The sequence below is a fragment of the Larus michahellis genome, chromosome 5 (genome assembly GCF_964199755.1).
Source record: "Larus michahellis chromosome 5, bLarMic1.1, whole genome shotgun sequence".
NCBI lineage: Eukaryota > Metazoa > Chordata > Aves > Charadriiformes > Laridae > Larus > Larus michahellis.
Window position 1 is genome coordinate 15731199 of NC_133900.1, and position 15095 is coordinate 15746293.

The window sequence follows — 15095 nt, forward strand, 5'->3', positions numbered from 1 at the left end:
AGCGTGTCTTACCCCATAAGAAACTTGTAAGGGAAGGTGAACATTCTGTTTCAGCGTCATTCTCTTCCACTTTTCTGATGTGATATACCGATTTCTGTTTTCTGATTTGCTAAGATTCATTTTTCCCTGAATACAGTTGTCAATCTGTGTCAATACTGAAGGCTAATTAGAGTGATTCCATGAGATGGTGTGAAGAGAACTTTGTCCACAGCAGGTCCATGTTGCTAAATCTTCTTATCTTCTCCGATGGCTACATTCCTTGTTGCTTTCTCTAAGTGTGGATGAGATCTGCTTCATAACTCTGACGAGACTTTCTGATATGCAAGCATGTTGCAACAAATGAAACAGCTCCTTAGTGATAATGATGGTAGTCCAAATATAAGGAAATCAGAACCAACTCTTGTGCCACGCTCCAGTTAAAAACACAACACACAACCCCCGTACAACCACTTTATTTCATGAAGCTTTGTATAATTTTGGCTGTGTTTTTCAATTGTGTATTTTATCCTATATTTTCCTTTACCTGCTCTGTTCACCCCTCAGATTTTAATGTCATAATTTTATATCAAGAGCTCTGAAGTTATGAGAAAACTCATTTGTCATTTCTTACATAACAAGAATTAAACTGGTTTTTAGCTATATATTATTTGTGTGGTACTGGTGAGTTTTGTGCAACAGATTTTGGTTGTACTATTGATTTTTAATGCAGCTGCAACAACAGCATCTTTACCAGTATGAGAGATTTGTGCTGGCATACTGGAATTCTTGTTTTCAGTGCTAGATGTGTTGGGCTTGTTTTTGTATGAATAGTCCAGACACCAGAGTATTTCTTACCTGTTTGCTTCTCTGAGTTTCTATCTAGCAGGCAAGTATCCCTATAATGTTAGAGAGAGATACGATATTATCTTTGTTTGCAGGTACAAAGTATCCACACAGTTAACTTTCTACGTTTTTCAGACCTTTTTCAGATAAGAAGGTACAGATATTCAACAGTGAGGTAGGTGTAGTTGTCAACTTGATCGAATCTTTAGAAAGTGAGCCCAAGCACACTGATTTTGATTAAAAGAACAAAATTGAATATTTGTTCTTGTGTGTAATTCCCTTCTCTTCCCCCTGGTACTAATAGGTTTTTCTGTTATTGTAAGCAGAAATCCAGTATGTCTGTTAGCAATGTTTTGCAGGTAAAGCAGTAGGACACTTTCACACAAACTTCCCCCAAGTTGCTGCAGTGCATTTGTATGTGTATACATGGAAACGCATGTACTGGTTTTTATCTGTATTCCATAATTATGGAACAAAACTTCAGGTTTCCCCCTCCTTCCCCAGTCTGAAAAAAGTCATGATTTAGGATAATTCTTTTTGGATGCCTTCTGACATGCTTAGCAACGTGAATGTTTACAGATTTTCCTTCGCTCTCTTCAGCCTCCTGACTTCTGTTATTCTGTATAAGCCGTGAAATGTATTTAACCGGTCCGTTTGAGTCTTTGATTGTAGTTACAAAAGAAGTGTGCTGCTACCTTTGATCCAGGCACACACCCTACCCAGGCAAATGAAATATTGCTTAGAGCTTTTAGCTCACAAAGCCAAAGAAACTTAAAAGTTACTTCCTTTTAAGTACTATAAAAAGTAGTCATCAAATAGAATGAAAGGTACCTCTTGCTAAGCAATAATGATAATTGTAACAGTTAGAAAATTATAGATGTGTTTCATTCAGATGAGGACTTGCCTTCTGGAGCTGACAGGCCAAGGACACAAAAAATATCAAGATGTTACGGCACCAAAATAAATTCTTGTCTTTTTCCCTCATTTGAGGGCCTTCCCTATTTCTCTTGAATCAGTGCAAGTGCCCTTCTGTGAGAGCAGAGTCAGTGCTTCTGTTGAGTTGTGCTGAGTGTTCTGCAACACACCATCACATGGGAACTGCAGGAGATTTGTGGGGCAGATGGCTTTGTTTTCATGTTCAGCTTTTTGAGGAAGACATAATTTCCTAATGATGTTTTCATGAGAGCATCATGCAGTGTATTTGACAGCTTATAGGGCTACTTTCAAGGTCACGTAGAAAGGGAGGTGTTTTAAAATTGCTTTCTTTTATAGGACTTAAAAGATGGAGCTTTCTGAAGACCCATCCAGGTGTGTGCCAAACGTGGTTGCCTAATGGTTTTTCAAAACCTTTGGGGCCATAATTTTTCATGCTTCACTTTGCTGTGAGAGTGTGGTTTTATATGTTTGTTTTCCTCTGCACCTCCCTCTCTTAAGTTTGACATGAAGCCCTTAGAAGGCACCATGAAGCACCTACATAGAGGTTGAGATTCTAAGTTTAGGATTATAGATTCTGCCTTTATTCTGCTCCATTTTATATCTGAAGCCTGGTTGTATGGGTTCATAACGTTTTCCTAGATATAAAATCATACTGTGTTTACACCCATAGTTACGTTTCTAAAATTACAGAATTTTATGCTACACAAAATTCACAAGCATTACATATGTGAAAAGCTTGCCATATCTGATGATTGTATATTATACCATAATTTGAGCATAATCTATTTAATTAACACTGCAAATGTCTGGGCACAGATAGATTTTTGAGTCTGAAACTGCTTCAGTGCTGGAGTTGATCCGAAGAAAAGTTGTGCTGCCATTAGTAAGAAAAATGGGGAATAACCATGGTTTTGACCAAAACATTGAAAAGTATTCCCTAAAGTATGAGATGAAATGTTTGCTTATATTAGTGAACCTAACTGCTTTAATACAATTCTTTTTCACGCATATAACAATGAAAAAGATGTCAAAGAATGCACACATGGTAGAAAATGTTATGACAATAATTTTGATGGTTTTGAGCAATAGCACATTCCCATAAGTATAGATATTGTCATAATGTATATTCAGAGCTTCCTAAGATAGTTTTTATTTGCAGTCTCAGTGTTGACATCGTGTGATCTTATCCTTTTTTTCCCCCAACGTGCTTATATTTATTGTATGGAATCTTTGTAATCAGAAATATCGGTGGCACTTTTTTCTTGTACTTACCTTTCAACATGAATTATACCTTCCTTAGCCTAACTTTTTGTGCAATATGACCTTTGAGTGTATTCTTAAGACTGAATTTGAGTTATCAGTTACCAAGGTAACATGCTATGGTTTCATCAGTGGCAGGATTATGATTTCTCTACAGGATAAATCAGGAAGAGCAGATGGATTTTAAAGAGGGGTGTCTTTTTATTATTTTAACTCTAGGCTGGTTTGCCTTGGAGAACTATTTGACAACATTACATTCTTTTTATTTTTGCCTTTTCATTTTCCATGGGAGTCAGAATGTGAAAGTCTGTCCTGCAGCATTAGAGGTGCCAGTGAAACACAGTAGTTTGCTCTTATGCTTACACGGCCCCTGACAGATCCCCATGTTTAGCTGTGCTGCTTAAAGAGGCTGTTGTTTCCATCTGCTCCTTGTACCGCACCGTCACAACTATCACCCAGCCATTCCTCCACTGGCTCTGGGTGAGTACTCCCTAATTTGCTACATACAAAATCCACCACATTATCTCAAACAATATGAGTTGGCAGCCTGATTGCACCTGGATTTTGCCTCAAGTGAATTATGGAATCATAAACTGTGTTGCTGGGCAGATGAATTGGCCAATGGTGACCTTCAGCATCGATAGCAAAGAGCACCTGGGGAATGCTGCCATATTTCAAAACATCCGTTCATAGCCACATTGCTACGGGCATACGTGGGTTAATTTTTCTTGAATAATCTGATAGCTGGTGGGGACTGTATAAGTCTAGATTAAACCTTTTTGTCTTTCAGTGATGTAGGGATGGACACTGTATCCTTTCAGTGCATCCCTCCCAATGCAATGCTGGTAGAAATGTGAAATAAAACTGTGTTCTCATTTTGTTTGCATCTTCAGAAGAAGAGCTTTTACTGTAAATTATCATTTAGTCAGGAAGATGAAAAATTCTCCCTTGGTCTGTGTTCGCTTGAGTAGCAGACACTATTTATTTTGAGGAAACAAAAACACTTCTGCAACTTTCTCTTCCCTTCCTTTTCCTCACATTTTTCTTTCCTGTCCTCTTAAGCTTGTCTTTGCATCAACTCTATTTCTGCACTTTTTTTTTCTCTTTTCCTTCTTACTTTTATATCATCCTTCTCTTTTTGATAGGGTCCTTAACTAGGCTATATGTAGCCAAAAAACCTATTTTTTAAACAAGACATCAGAATATTTAGTTGCACAACACTTCTATAGCAAGGTTTATCCATTACTCCTATGTTTTGAGTATATTAAATTTCCTCAGCTTTACGTCTGTTATTGCTGTTGTCGTCTTTTTCTGTTTTCATTGTGACTAAAGCTGCTGAGATACTGGTATGATTAGATGGTTTCCATTTTCACTATTAATTCATGCAACAGTATAGAAAATCTCAGAGAATTACAATAGAATAATATATCCCCAAGAATTCAAATTTGTTTTTCTGGACACTCAAACTATGCGAAGTAGACTGCTATTATATTAACTGCAGAAATACCAGGAAGACTTTTGCAGGGTTTTGGTGTTCCTGTGAGAAATGCTGCAGAATTATGAGCTAAAACCTCCTCCTTTCTCAAAGAGCTGAGGCCTCATACTGAGTTAAACTGAACTCCAAAAGCTGAGCGGCAAGATGAAGAAGTAGGAAGCTGACCTTTTTATGGTGCAAAGTTGAATACATGAACTAAGTCAGTTTTTAAACCTCCCTTAAAAAAATAAATTCAGAGGAGGGGAGATTTAGAATTAGATATTAGGAAGAAATTCTTTCCTGTGAGGGTGGTGAGGCACTGGCACAGGTTGCCCAGAAAAGTTGTGGATGCCCCATCCCTGGATGTGTTCAAGGCCAGGCGGGATGGGGCTTTGAGCAGCCTGGTCTAGTGGGAGGTGACCCTGCCCATGGCAGGGGCTTGGAACTTGATCATCTTTAAGGTCCCTTCTAACCTAAACTGTTCTGTGATTCTAAGTCGTGGATAGTTGCTGTTACATTCATTCCCATACATCTGTAGAGCACTCTGTTCCTTTAAGAGTATGACGTTATGCTTTCTTCTATTTTTAATTCCATATTTAGTTTTTAACTTAATACCATTTATATTTTGAGGTGACTTGAAGCCATCAAAGATATACACTGATTTTTAGGTGGTGCAGACAGCAGTGACACAAGTGACTTTTTTCTGTGTCGCCAGGGCAAAACGAGATAGGAGTGAGTGCTAATCCAAAGCCTTAGGCCTTTTCCTGTTTGATTACTAGCACATCTTAATAAGCACTTCAATGGGCCTGTCTTTGAAAAGAGCAGGAGCTTGCTTTTCTGTCAAACTTTATCAAATTTAACATGGAGTTTGACATATTGCAACTTGAATATTAGCACGTAGAAATGACTAGTTGGGTGCTAAGCAGGTCATTTGCCTGGGTAGGCGTGTTGATTAAGAGAACATGGGACTGAAGGGCATTTTCCAGCAACCAAAGGGCAAATCCTGTCATAAACTGAACTCCCACAACTCTCTGTTAGCAATGTAAGTGGAGTATTTACTCAGTGCTTTGCTGCACATACTCTTGTTTTAATCTTACACTAACTGCATTGTGGTGATACTGCTTCTTTTAATTTCATCCCTCCGTTTTCCATGTTAATGTGCTTGGCTTTTATTCCTTGTTTTAATTTCCTTTCTAGTGGCTGACTAGCACAATTTTTGAATTGCATTTCCCTGCTTCATTGGTAGGCTTTGACTCTTTTGTTTGGATGCTAAATATTCCAAACAGGACAGGCTGCCCTTGTCATTTTAGCAACCTGACAGCCATCATGTTGTCTCCTTGTTGCTTCCATTCTTGCTTCTAATGTCTTTTTGGGAATGATTGCTTATTCAGTTAATTCTTCCCTCTTTTTCCACTGTGTAGAGGACGCAAATCTTGCACTTGTAACTTAAAAGGTACTTGTGTAAGTCCTTGAAGTGAATTCTACAAAGTTGTCATCAGTCTCTGTAGGACTAGAGGTCCTGAGCCATGGTGGGCCCCCTGTGTCATCTTTGCAGCAACAACTGACTGTGAGCTGACTGCCAGTTTTTTCATGAAGGAGGAGTTGTAGGGCACCTTGTACTTCTCCAAACTCTTTTAGACACGTAAGCAGTAGCTCGTAACCACACAGTAGCCTTGCGTATCAGCAATGTTGTGGCAAGTTAGGTCAGGATAATATAAACCTGAATTTAGACTGGGATTTTAAAGCTCCGTTTACAAATAATACCCCTTTATGAATTTTATTAGTATTCCATATTTATACCTTGCATACAAGAAAAAATTATTTTCCAAATTCTACTGAATTTACTTGTAAACTTCCAAATAAAATGCTTTTTGTTTTTGGTTTCACAAACTTCAGTTTCACAGTGCTTTTCGGTTTCAGGGAGCAACTTAAAAGCTGCAGTATTTGCTATAAGTGTGTGCTTCTGATGAGTATTTGGAGCCTTGTGCACTGTTACTGTTTATATTCTTGCTGCAGTGTTTGCAACAAGATATCCTGCATAACGAGTGACATGTGGCGATTTTAACAGACCAAAGATTGAGCAGCTATATAGGGTTTTTTTGTAGAGTTGTTTCTTCCAAGACCTCAGTCTGAGATACACCTCTTATTTTGATCTTAACACGCTAAACTTGCTTTAAAATAGAAGGATAAACACGAGAATATACTAGTCCATTCATAAATATACTGTTTTCAAGAAACGATGCAAGCCCCCTCTTAGATTTGCTAACTAGCTCCACCTTCTGGGGATCGGACATCCTTACTAATTGTAAACAAGAATTTTCAGTGTGAGCAAGGAGTAGAAGATTGTTATGGATAACTTAATCACATGAGGGTGTAGTTTTGTCTTCTTTCCTTTTGTCAAGTACAATTCTATTAATAGTCTATAATAAAATAATTTATCTTTCCTCAGCCATTAGGGTAAGATTTCCTACAAACTTACAGTTTTTATTGTTTTCTACAAAACAAAATGCATATACAAGAAAAGCTCGGTATTCTTTAGGACATTAAATACTCAATAGGATTATTTCCTTTAATGAAAAAATGGTCTTGAGAATTTCAAATCATCAAAGTCCTTCTTAATGCAACTACGACTGACAAAAATTATTTATCTTAGTAAGTTAGTATTCCAAATATGTAGTCTCTCCCAAAAAATCCTTGTGAGAAAATGATTTTGAAGCTACTACAGGATATGTGCAAAATAATTTGGAAAATCCTAAGAGAAGGTAGTTATCAGTTGTTTACTGCCAATCTGGAGGGCTGCACGAAGTAGAATCCACTTACATTTGTTCCGGGTCCGGTATTATTCAATATTTTCATTACTGACTTGGCTTATGAAATATGGATGATGCGGGAGCAGGATTAGAATGGATCTTGATAAAATGGAGCACTGAAGTATTCAGATGCAGTTCAGTAAGGACAAATACAAAGTTACGTTCATAAAGGAGCAGAAATACACAGCGCAGATTGAGTGGTTAAGTGGCCGCTCAGTAGAAACAGATCCAAGTGTTATGTGTCTTATGGACAGTATGTGACCCCCTCTTTTATGGAAAAGAGTATCAGTAAAGCTCTTTAGCCCTATCCACGTAAACTAAAATTGTAATAGCAGGTTCACGAAGTGTGGCTAATTCTAGAAATTCAGCTTTTTCTCCCTTGCCCTGGCTGTCACTGTACTTACAGGATCCTTGGCTGTGTCTGTATCCAGCTCTGCTTTCCCATGAAAGTGGAACAGATGTTTATTAGCTGTACCTTGACGTCTACTTTAAAGTGGCCAGATATGATCTTTTTCATTATTTGCTCAAAACAGGAGCAGACAACGAACTCCATTCTAATCACATACAGCCCTGTTCACTGGTTTGGTATGCATTACATCTTTTGATCTTATTCTGCTGCAGTTGCTTTCCTTGGCATTTATTTATTGATTAATTTAATAAAGTACTACAATTTAAGACTCGATAGGAGAGTTTAGATTGTCTGGTCTGTCTAGTCCGACTTCCAGTAATGTCACACCTTGTTGTGTACCTTATTTCTAAATTTGACTGTCTCACAGCAGCCTCCGACCTTTGGTTGTTCTTTTGCTTTTATTCCCTAGAATAAACATCCCTGTTAGTACTTGTTATTTTCTCCTCATGGAGAGGGGAAATCAAGTTGCTGCTCAGCCTTTTTCATAGGCTTAAGGAGATTAAACTCTAAATCTTTGTACCTCTCCTCTGCAAGCTCTCCATTTTTTTTCAGTAGTCTCTTTAAAACGTGTACACCAGACCTTGGCATGCAGTGTATCAGCTCTCTCCTAGTCAATGGCATGTATAAATTCACCTCTTTTTTGCTGGAACATGAAACTGGGGATGGCTTATGTTCTGTTTTGTTCACAATGGCTCCAACTTCATAACTGCCGTTTTCCAGGGAACGGTTTTTCAATCTGTATTACTCACACTTAAATATGTATGACTGTGCTAAAACGCGTCGTCTGACCACAAAGACATTATTTGCAAAGGAATCCAAGTTGTTCTCTGTGACTGCTCTGTCCTTGTTCCTGTTTCCTCTTTCTTGCGCCTTATTTTTTTTGCAGTTTCTCCTGGCCTTCAAAGTTCTCTCCAGTCCTCTTGGCTACAGTTGTATTCATTTACATATTTATCTGCATCCCAGCCAAACTGACTTTGAAACAGGCAGCTACGTCTTCCTGCCTAAAGAACTTCTTCAGTACTAATGAGTCTTCCGTTGGCCTGACTGAGAATGTTACCTGAAACAACGTGCTGCTATCTTCCACCTAATTACAATTTAAATTGAACAGATTTTAATTATCATTGATTCTTAATTGCACTAATCTACAAAAAATATGAGTCAGTGATGGACTATATTAAGTTGATTACACTCCCTATTTTTATATAAATTCTTCTGGAGTGTTGATTTCTTTTTCATTTTAAACTATAACAATGTAACTGAGATGTAGATTCTGAGGGTTGGTGAGATTTTTTTAATTATTATTTGCTCAGCTTAGAGGGGTATGCAAAACCATATGCAACTACAATGCAGGTCTGATTTTATTAAATCCTGAAAAATTCAGGAAAAGCTTGGGTAATTGGGCAAGTTTGAGTAAGCTGCTCTGATTTTCCTCCCTTCCTAGTTATCACTTTGTTTCATTTGTAATGTATTAAGGAGTCTCATTTTTCAAGCATTTCACTAGCTTGTTTTTTCTGATGTTCCTAGCATATACTTTAACAGAGCAAAACGTATTACAAAATAGTTCTAAATCTCTCTGCTCAAAGTAACTAAAAAAATAATGAGTTCAATATCTCTAAATATTTAAAGAGAACAATATAGAGAGAAGCTAAAAAGAAGGAAAGTGACCTGAAGGTTAGTATTTTTCCAGCCTGTACGTTAAACAGATAATATCCTTCCAGATATCTATTTCTTCTTGTTTTGCCTTCCAGCATCCACTTTTTCTTAAATATAGGCTCATCCCCCTCCCCCCCCCTTTTTTTTTTTGTGGTACTTCATTTGTTTAGATAGCAAGTTGTCAGTGCTGGAAAGAACAGGAGATCTTCATCTCCACTGTGTTTATCTTGTGCTGAATGAGTTTTCACATGTATCCCTGCGTGCTCTGTTTATGACACTTCAATGCGAATTTTACAGAGAAGTTAGGTCTGTTAAAATGTCACTGTCTCAGGATATAGCTGGATTCAGACCAAGGATTTAGCCCCAGTCTTGGCGGTAAGCTTGAGTCCTACCTCTAAGCATATTATCCGGTGGCATTTCCCTCAACCAACGGTTAGGATAGAGCTGCAGGGTTGTTTTAAAGTATAGGACAATCTACACAGACACTGCAGCCCTTTTTCCGTTCTGGAAAGAATTTTCACTGCAAGTTTTCCCTTTTGGAACGGATGGTCTGTCTTGTTCTAGGTGACTGGTATGAACAGCTTTATCCCCTGGTGATTACGCTGAAGGACTGCATGGGAGAGGTGGTGACCAGGGCGAAGCAATCGATGGCATTTGTTCTGCTCCAGGAACTTGCCTGTGGTTTGCCACAATGTTTGATGCTGACCCTAAGAAGAGACATCGTCTTCAGTCAAGCAGTATGTTGTCTTCTGTCACTTATCTCCTACTGTTGCTATAATTAAGTATACTATTCATGCCGGTGTTTTTGGTTTTCTTTTTTGTTGATTTTTTTTCTTTGTCCAATTTAACACAACTTTTTCATATATTTTCCATTACATCCACTTATGTATTTTGTAATGTGATAGAGAAATTAATAGTAAATGGAAATCCATAGTAACTGTATCACTGAGTCAGAGAATTAGGTCTGCAATGGACTGGGAAAGGTTACCTAATCTCCCTTTTGCACAAAGAAAGAGCTGTAAAGTATTTTTAGTCTTCCTAGATTATATGCCAGTATCCTCACCCATAGGTGAAGTTCTCAAGTCTAGCCTTGAATATTCCTTGCTGCTATTCCGGCTAGGTATTTTTTTTTCTCCTGGTCACCTTGGAAATGAAGAACAGATTATTTGTTTTCAGTTTGTAGCAGTATTTTATGTGTTTGAAGACTATTAGCACGTCTCTTCTCAGACTTGTCCTCTCTTGGTAAATAACTGAAGTTCTTTTGATCTTCTCCTGTAGATCATTGTTTCCAGATAGATTTTTCTCTAAATGATTCATCTAATTTTCTCCCTTAAGTTATATGTTTTTCCTAACGTAATTAAGGAGTGAGGGTGCAACTGCCAAGGAGATTCAGTTGCATTAGGTGTCTAACTGCTTTCAAATCCATTGTAATTCACAGCATTGTGTGTTTATAGCCTGCCGGCGGAGATTCTGGTCTCACTTATGTCAGTGTAAATAACATGCAACCCCACAAAACAAATGAAGCTTATCTAATGTAAAATAAGGGAATATTTCACTGCTTTTTACAGCAAAAAATGCCTCAATAATATATAATATGAAATTATCTATGTAGTCACTAAACAGAAATATCTATGCTGTTTTCTCAAATATCTAAATATTACTTCTGTTGTGTATAATAATAGCAAGCCTCATTTCAACTATGTTGTAGCAGCACATCTGTTAATTTCACATTTTTTCGCTATCTTTATAGCTTGCTGGATTGGTGTGTGGGTTTATAATCAAATTGCACACGGGTTTACACGATCAAGGATTTTTACAACAGCTTCATACTGTTGGATTGCTTGTGCAATATGAAGGACTCCTTAGTACGTATAGTAAGTATTGTTCTTGGACTAAGTTCCTTATGCATCCAGACCAGAAGTTTATCCCAGGAGGTTCTTATTTTAATCTCTGTTCTGCTTCCAGTAATTTGGCTTACTGAATCAACAAATATTATCCTTAGGAGAGAGCAGGCTTCCATATCATAGCACACTTGAAGTCATTGATACTGTGTTGTGGATTCTGCATCAAAAATTACTCATATATTTTACTCTCAGTTCCTCTGAGAACACTAGTTGTTAATTATTCCATGCAGAGTGCTGAACTACATTGTCTTAAATACAGAAGACTCCTTCCTTAGTGCGGCTGGTGGAACTTTTTGTTTTAATAAAAACTGTCTCCATTTGTATAGGCATTTGGCCTGACCCAAAATGGCAGGTTTATAAAGCTAACCCAAACAGCAGATTTAAACAATTAGTGATTCTTTCAGCCTCTGCCCTGACTGTGCCAGTATTGGTGATGTGAACATAGCTTGGAAGCGGTTTAATTCCTAGTTTGTTACAGATGCCATCATTTGATAGGTATTAAAAAGGAAATTTGGAGGCAGAAACTGCCGTATGTTTCAAAATGCTTTGAACTGCGTGTATTGGAAACCTTCCCCAAATTAGAGATTTTGACCAAAGTAGACGGATTTAGCATTTGTGCAGCTCTTTAATGCACAGGCAATTGCAGATCCTCACTTGGAGATTGCTGTCTGGCTCCCTTTTGCATGATATTCGCTGTTGTTATTCTCAAAACCTTTGTCCTCCATCAGCAGGACAGTCTTTAAAAACACTTTCAGAATAGAGGAAAATGTCTTTTCTGAGGTTATTCTATGCACATATAGAGCAGGCTGATTTTCAGAGGCGCTTAATACTCATAGTTGTCATTTAGGCCACAGAGAATTGTCAGCAGTTCTAAAAATCAGTCTGCTTTTATGTAGGTTACTTTAATGTGGATTTAAGGCTGTGATTTTTAGATGCACAGACTGGAAAATATAATCCCCATATTGCTTTGCTATGGCCTATTCAGTGACTGATCTGTCTACTCTTTAATAACCTCTGTAATCTTTTCGTATAGGTGAAGAAGCGGGGATGCTAGAAGACATGGCTGTGGGAATTTCAGATTTGCAGAAAGTAATGTTTAAAGTCATTGAAGCCAAATCAGAAGATTTTTTGCCTATTATAACAGGAAGGCGGTAAGAACTTTGTTTCCTGGAGTCCATGGCACGTAGTTTTAATCTGTAGCACATGAAAATCCAGATAATGATTTTCTTGTTGCTGAGTTCTATTAGATGGAAAGTGCAGTAGTTTTACTTTTCATGAGGCGAATGGAGGTGTAATGAGGTAGTAGGGATTTGTAAAGCTAGTAGTAATATGGACTCTGGGGTACTTTCCTGATGGAAAGCTAAAAGCTCCAATTATTAATACAAATTAATCAAAGCAGTGTCTGGCTTGTGCAGAGTTCCTGTTGCATTTTTCATATATAGATACTGAATCAAAAAGAAGTGACAAGGTCAGTATTTACAAAAGTGGCCTCTGACTGAAGAAACCTTGTTTTTGAGGTGTCCAGAACTTGTATTTCAGTGTGACAAATGAAATTGCATTTCTGAGAGTTAGACCTTGATGGTCTTAAGATGGAAACTTGAAAAACTCAGATGCCAAAACTTAGTGGTCACTTTTGAAAAATGAAACCTATCTTAGTTCCTGAAGATCACACTGGACGCAACCTGCAGAAATCCTTGCATAAAGCCACTAATACAATACGCGTCTCACATAAGCACTGCTGAATATCAGGATATAAACTGAAATACTTCACTAATTGTGGCTATAAGAGGGTTAACAAGATTGTTACACAGGAGGAATGGGCTTTTCATCTTCATCATTATTCCAGTGTGAAGCTCCGAATGTTTTTTTGTTTTGCAGAAATCACTTCCTTAATAGTATCATTATTTGTAAGATTACTGTAAATTAAATTCCGCTCAAAGCAGCAACTTTTAGAAAAGATATGTCTCCTCTGAAGGGGGCTTTCACCACCGATTTACTTAATTATTCTGGATGATTCACTCTCATCCTGTAGGCCTTCCAAGAAAGGATTGAAATAAATAGCAGGAAGGCCAGAGTATGATAGGCAACACATTGGGAATAATTAAGAATAATTATGGTGTGTAGATAAAACAGAAGAAATACATCCTTTGTAAATCACAGCAGTCAAAAATCTTGAAAAATCCAGCGGCTACATTTACTGGCGTGCTGCCATTACTGTGGTACGCTGAACTGTCACACTAGGAGGTCCCGGGTTTGAAAGAGACTCGAGCTTTAAGCTGCCTCAGGCATTCTGGATTGCTGGAGTAGTCAAGTCTTTAGGAAGAAGAGTTACAGCCTGTGATTGCTGTACTGTACTTACTGGCAGGTATTCACTGGGTGGAATTGGTATCAGACCAAAAAAATAAAAATCTTTAAGGCTTCTGTGAAGGAGTGCTGTTACTGTTAGAGCTGTGATGAGGCAGTTCCTATCAGACAGTATTGGAAGTCAACCATAAAAAGAGAAGACAGTGGCAAACCTAGTTATTGTCTAACTAATGTTTTAAAACTCCACAATTTTTAGATCATATTAGTTACTATATAGTGTGGCTCAATAAAATGAGACTTAAAAGACTGTAGAAATGCCAGACAGAAAATTAAGCTACAAGTTCTTATCCTGCAGAGTTCAGGGTATTCACTTGTAATTGTTTCTCTAGGGAAGTGCTTGAGATTCTGTGTGTACAAACAGGTCAGTCCAAGGAGTGTGGTGTTGGCTAGCACTGCACTCCCCTGCTGGCGTGGGTGGCTGACCCCGACCATCCAGGCAAAGTGAAGTTCTGTTCAAGCACTCAGGTGCTTTTATTATAGGCAAAAGTAGTTAACACTTACTTTTATAAAATTCTTTGATAGAATGGATTTGATTGTGCTCATGAACTTTGAGGCATCACAAGGTTTGATAGCGTGTTTTCAGTGAAGCCCACGATCAGACTAGCACTTACAGCCGCATGGAAGTGATCTAAAAAGTTGTCACTGAAAGAAGCAGCTGGGTAAAGCACCTCCCAGCTGAGATACAGTGACTGACCATGTGTGCATTTTTTTTCTGTTGCAAAATAAAGGTGCATGTAAATGACTTGTTTTGTGTTTATTGCAATGAACTAAGTGTGTGATTTTAGCCAACTGCAAGAGGCTGCAGGGTCCATGACCTGCAGCTGGGTTGGGGGCAATCCTTAGAAGCCTTCTAACAGGACTGCAAGTGTTTTTCGATATGTGATGATACTGTTTGTCTTCATATGTGATGATAAAAAGTACCAGAGAACAAGGCAAATAAAGTCAAAGAAAGGGATATTCGTAAGCAGTCCTGTTTTACTGAAATCATATACGTTTAAATATTTAATACCTAAATGTATACAATTCATTCTGAAAGAGATGATGATTTATTATTTACTCTCTTAAGCATGCTGCATTTCTCTACCCTGTTTTCCTGAGAGATCATTAGATGTTAAAAATTATGTAGTGATTTTTCCTTCTCATTGGAAAATGTTGTAGCTGCCTTATCCATCTCATGCCAAAGTCACCTGGTATCTCTCTGCACCGAGTCTAACCGTAGAAGAGAGAAACTACATGTTTCATTTTTTTTCCCCACCCAACTTCGGTACCATTCCTGGACTTCCTAGACAGCTTTCTGTCACAGTTTTATAGCCTTTTCCTTACATGATCAGAAGTGGGTGGTTTTCATTGTGCAATTGGTTACAGATTTTTAAAAGTTACTAAGGATTATCTCTGAGACTTCAAAAAACGTTTTGGAAAAGAAAAAAAAATGGGCAAGGGGAAGCTCTCGAATGGTACCGATG

General features: G+C 37.9%; 1 protein-coding gene across 5 annotated transcripts in view; it reads left to right on the forward strand.

The window, feature by feature from the left end:
- Positions 1 to 15095, forward strand: part of INPP4B (inositol polyphosphate-4-phosphatase type II B) — a 364993-nt gene that overhangs the window by 263609 nt on the left and 86289 nt on the right. For all 5 annotated transcript variants that reach the window (XM_074588896.1, XM_074588899.1, XM_074588900.1 and 2 more), the window contains 3 exons: positions 9929 to 10101; positions 11115 to 11238; positions 12302 to 12419. In XM_074588896.1, coding sequence (XP_074444997.1) covers positions 9929 to 10101; positions 11115 to 11238; positions 12302 to 12419 — 415 coding nt within the window. The remainder of the gene's footprint in view (positions 1 to 9928; positions 10102 to 11114; positions 11239 to 12301; positions 12420 to 15095) is intronic.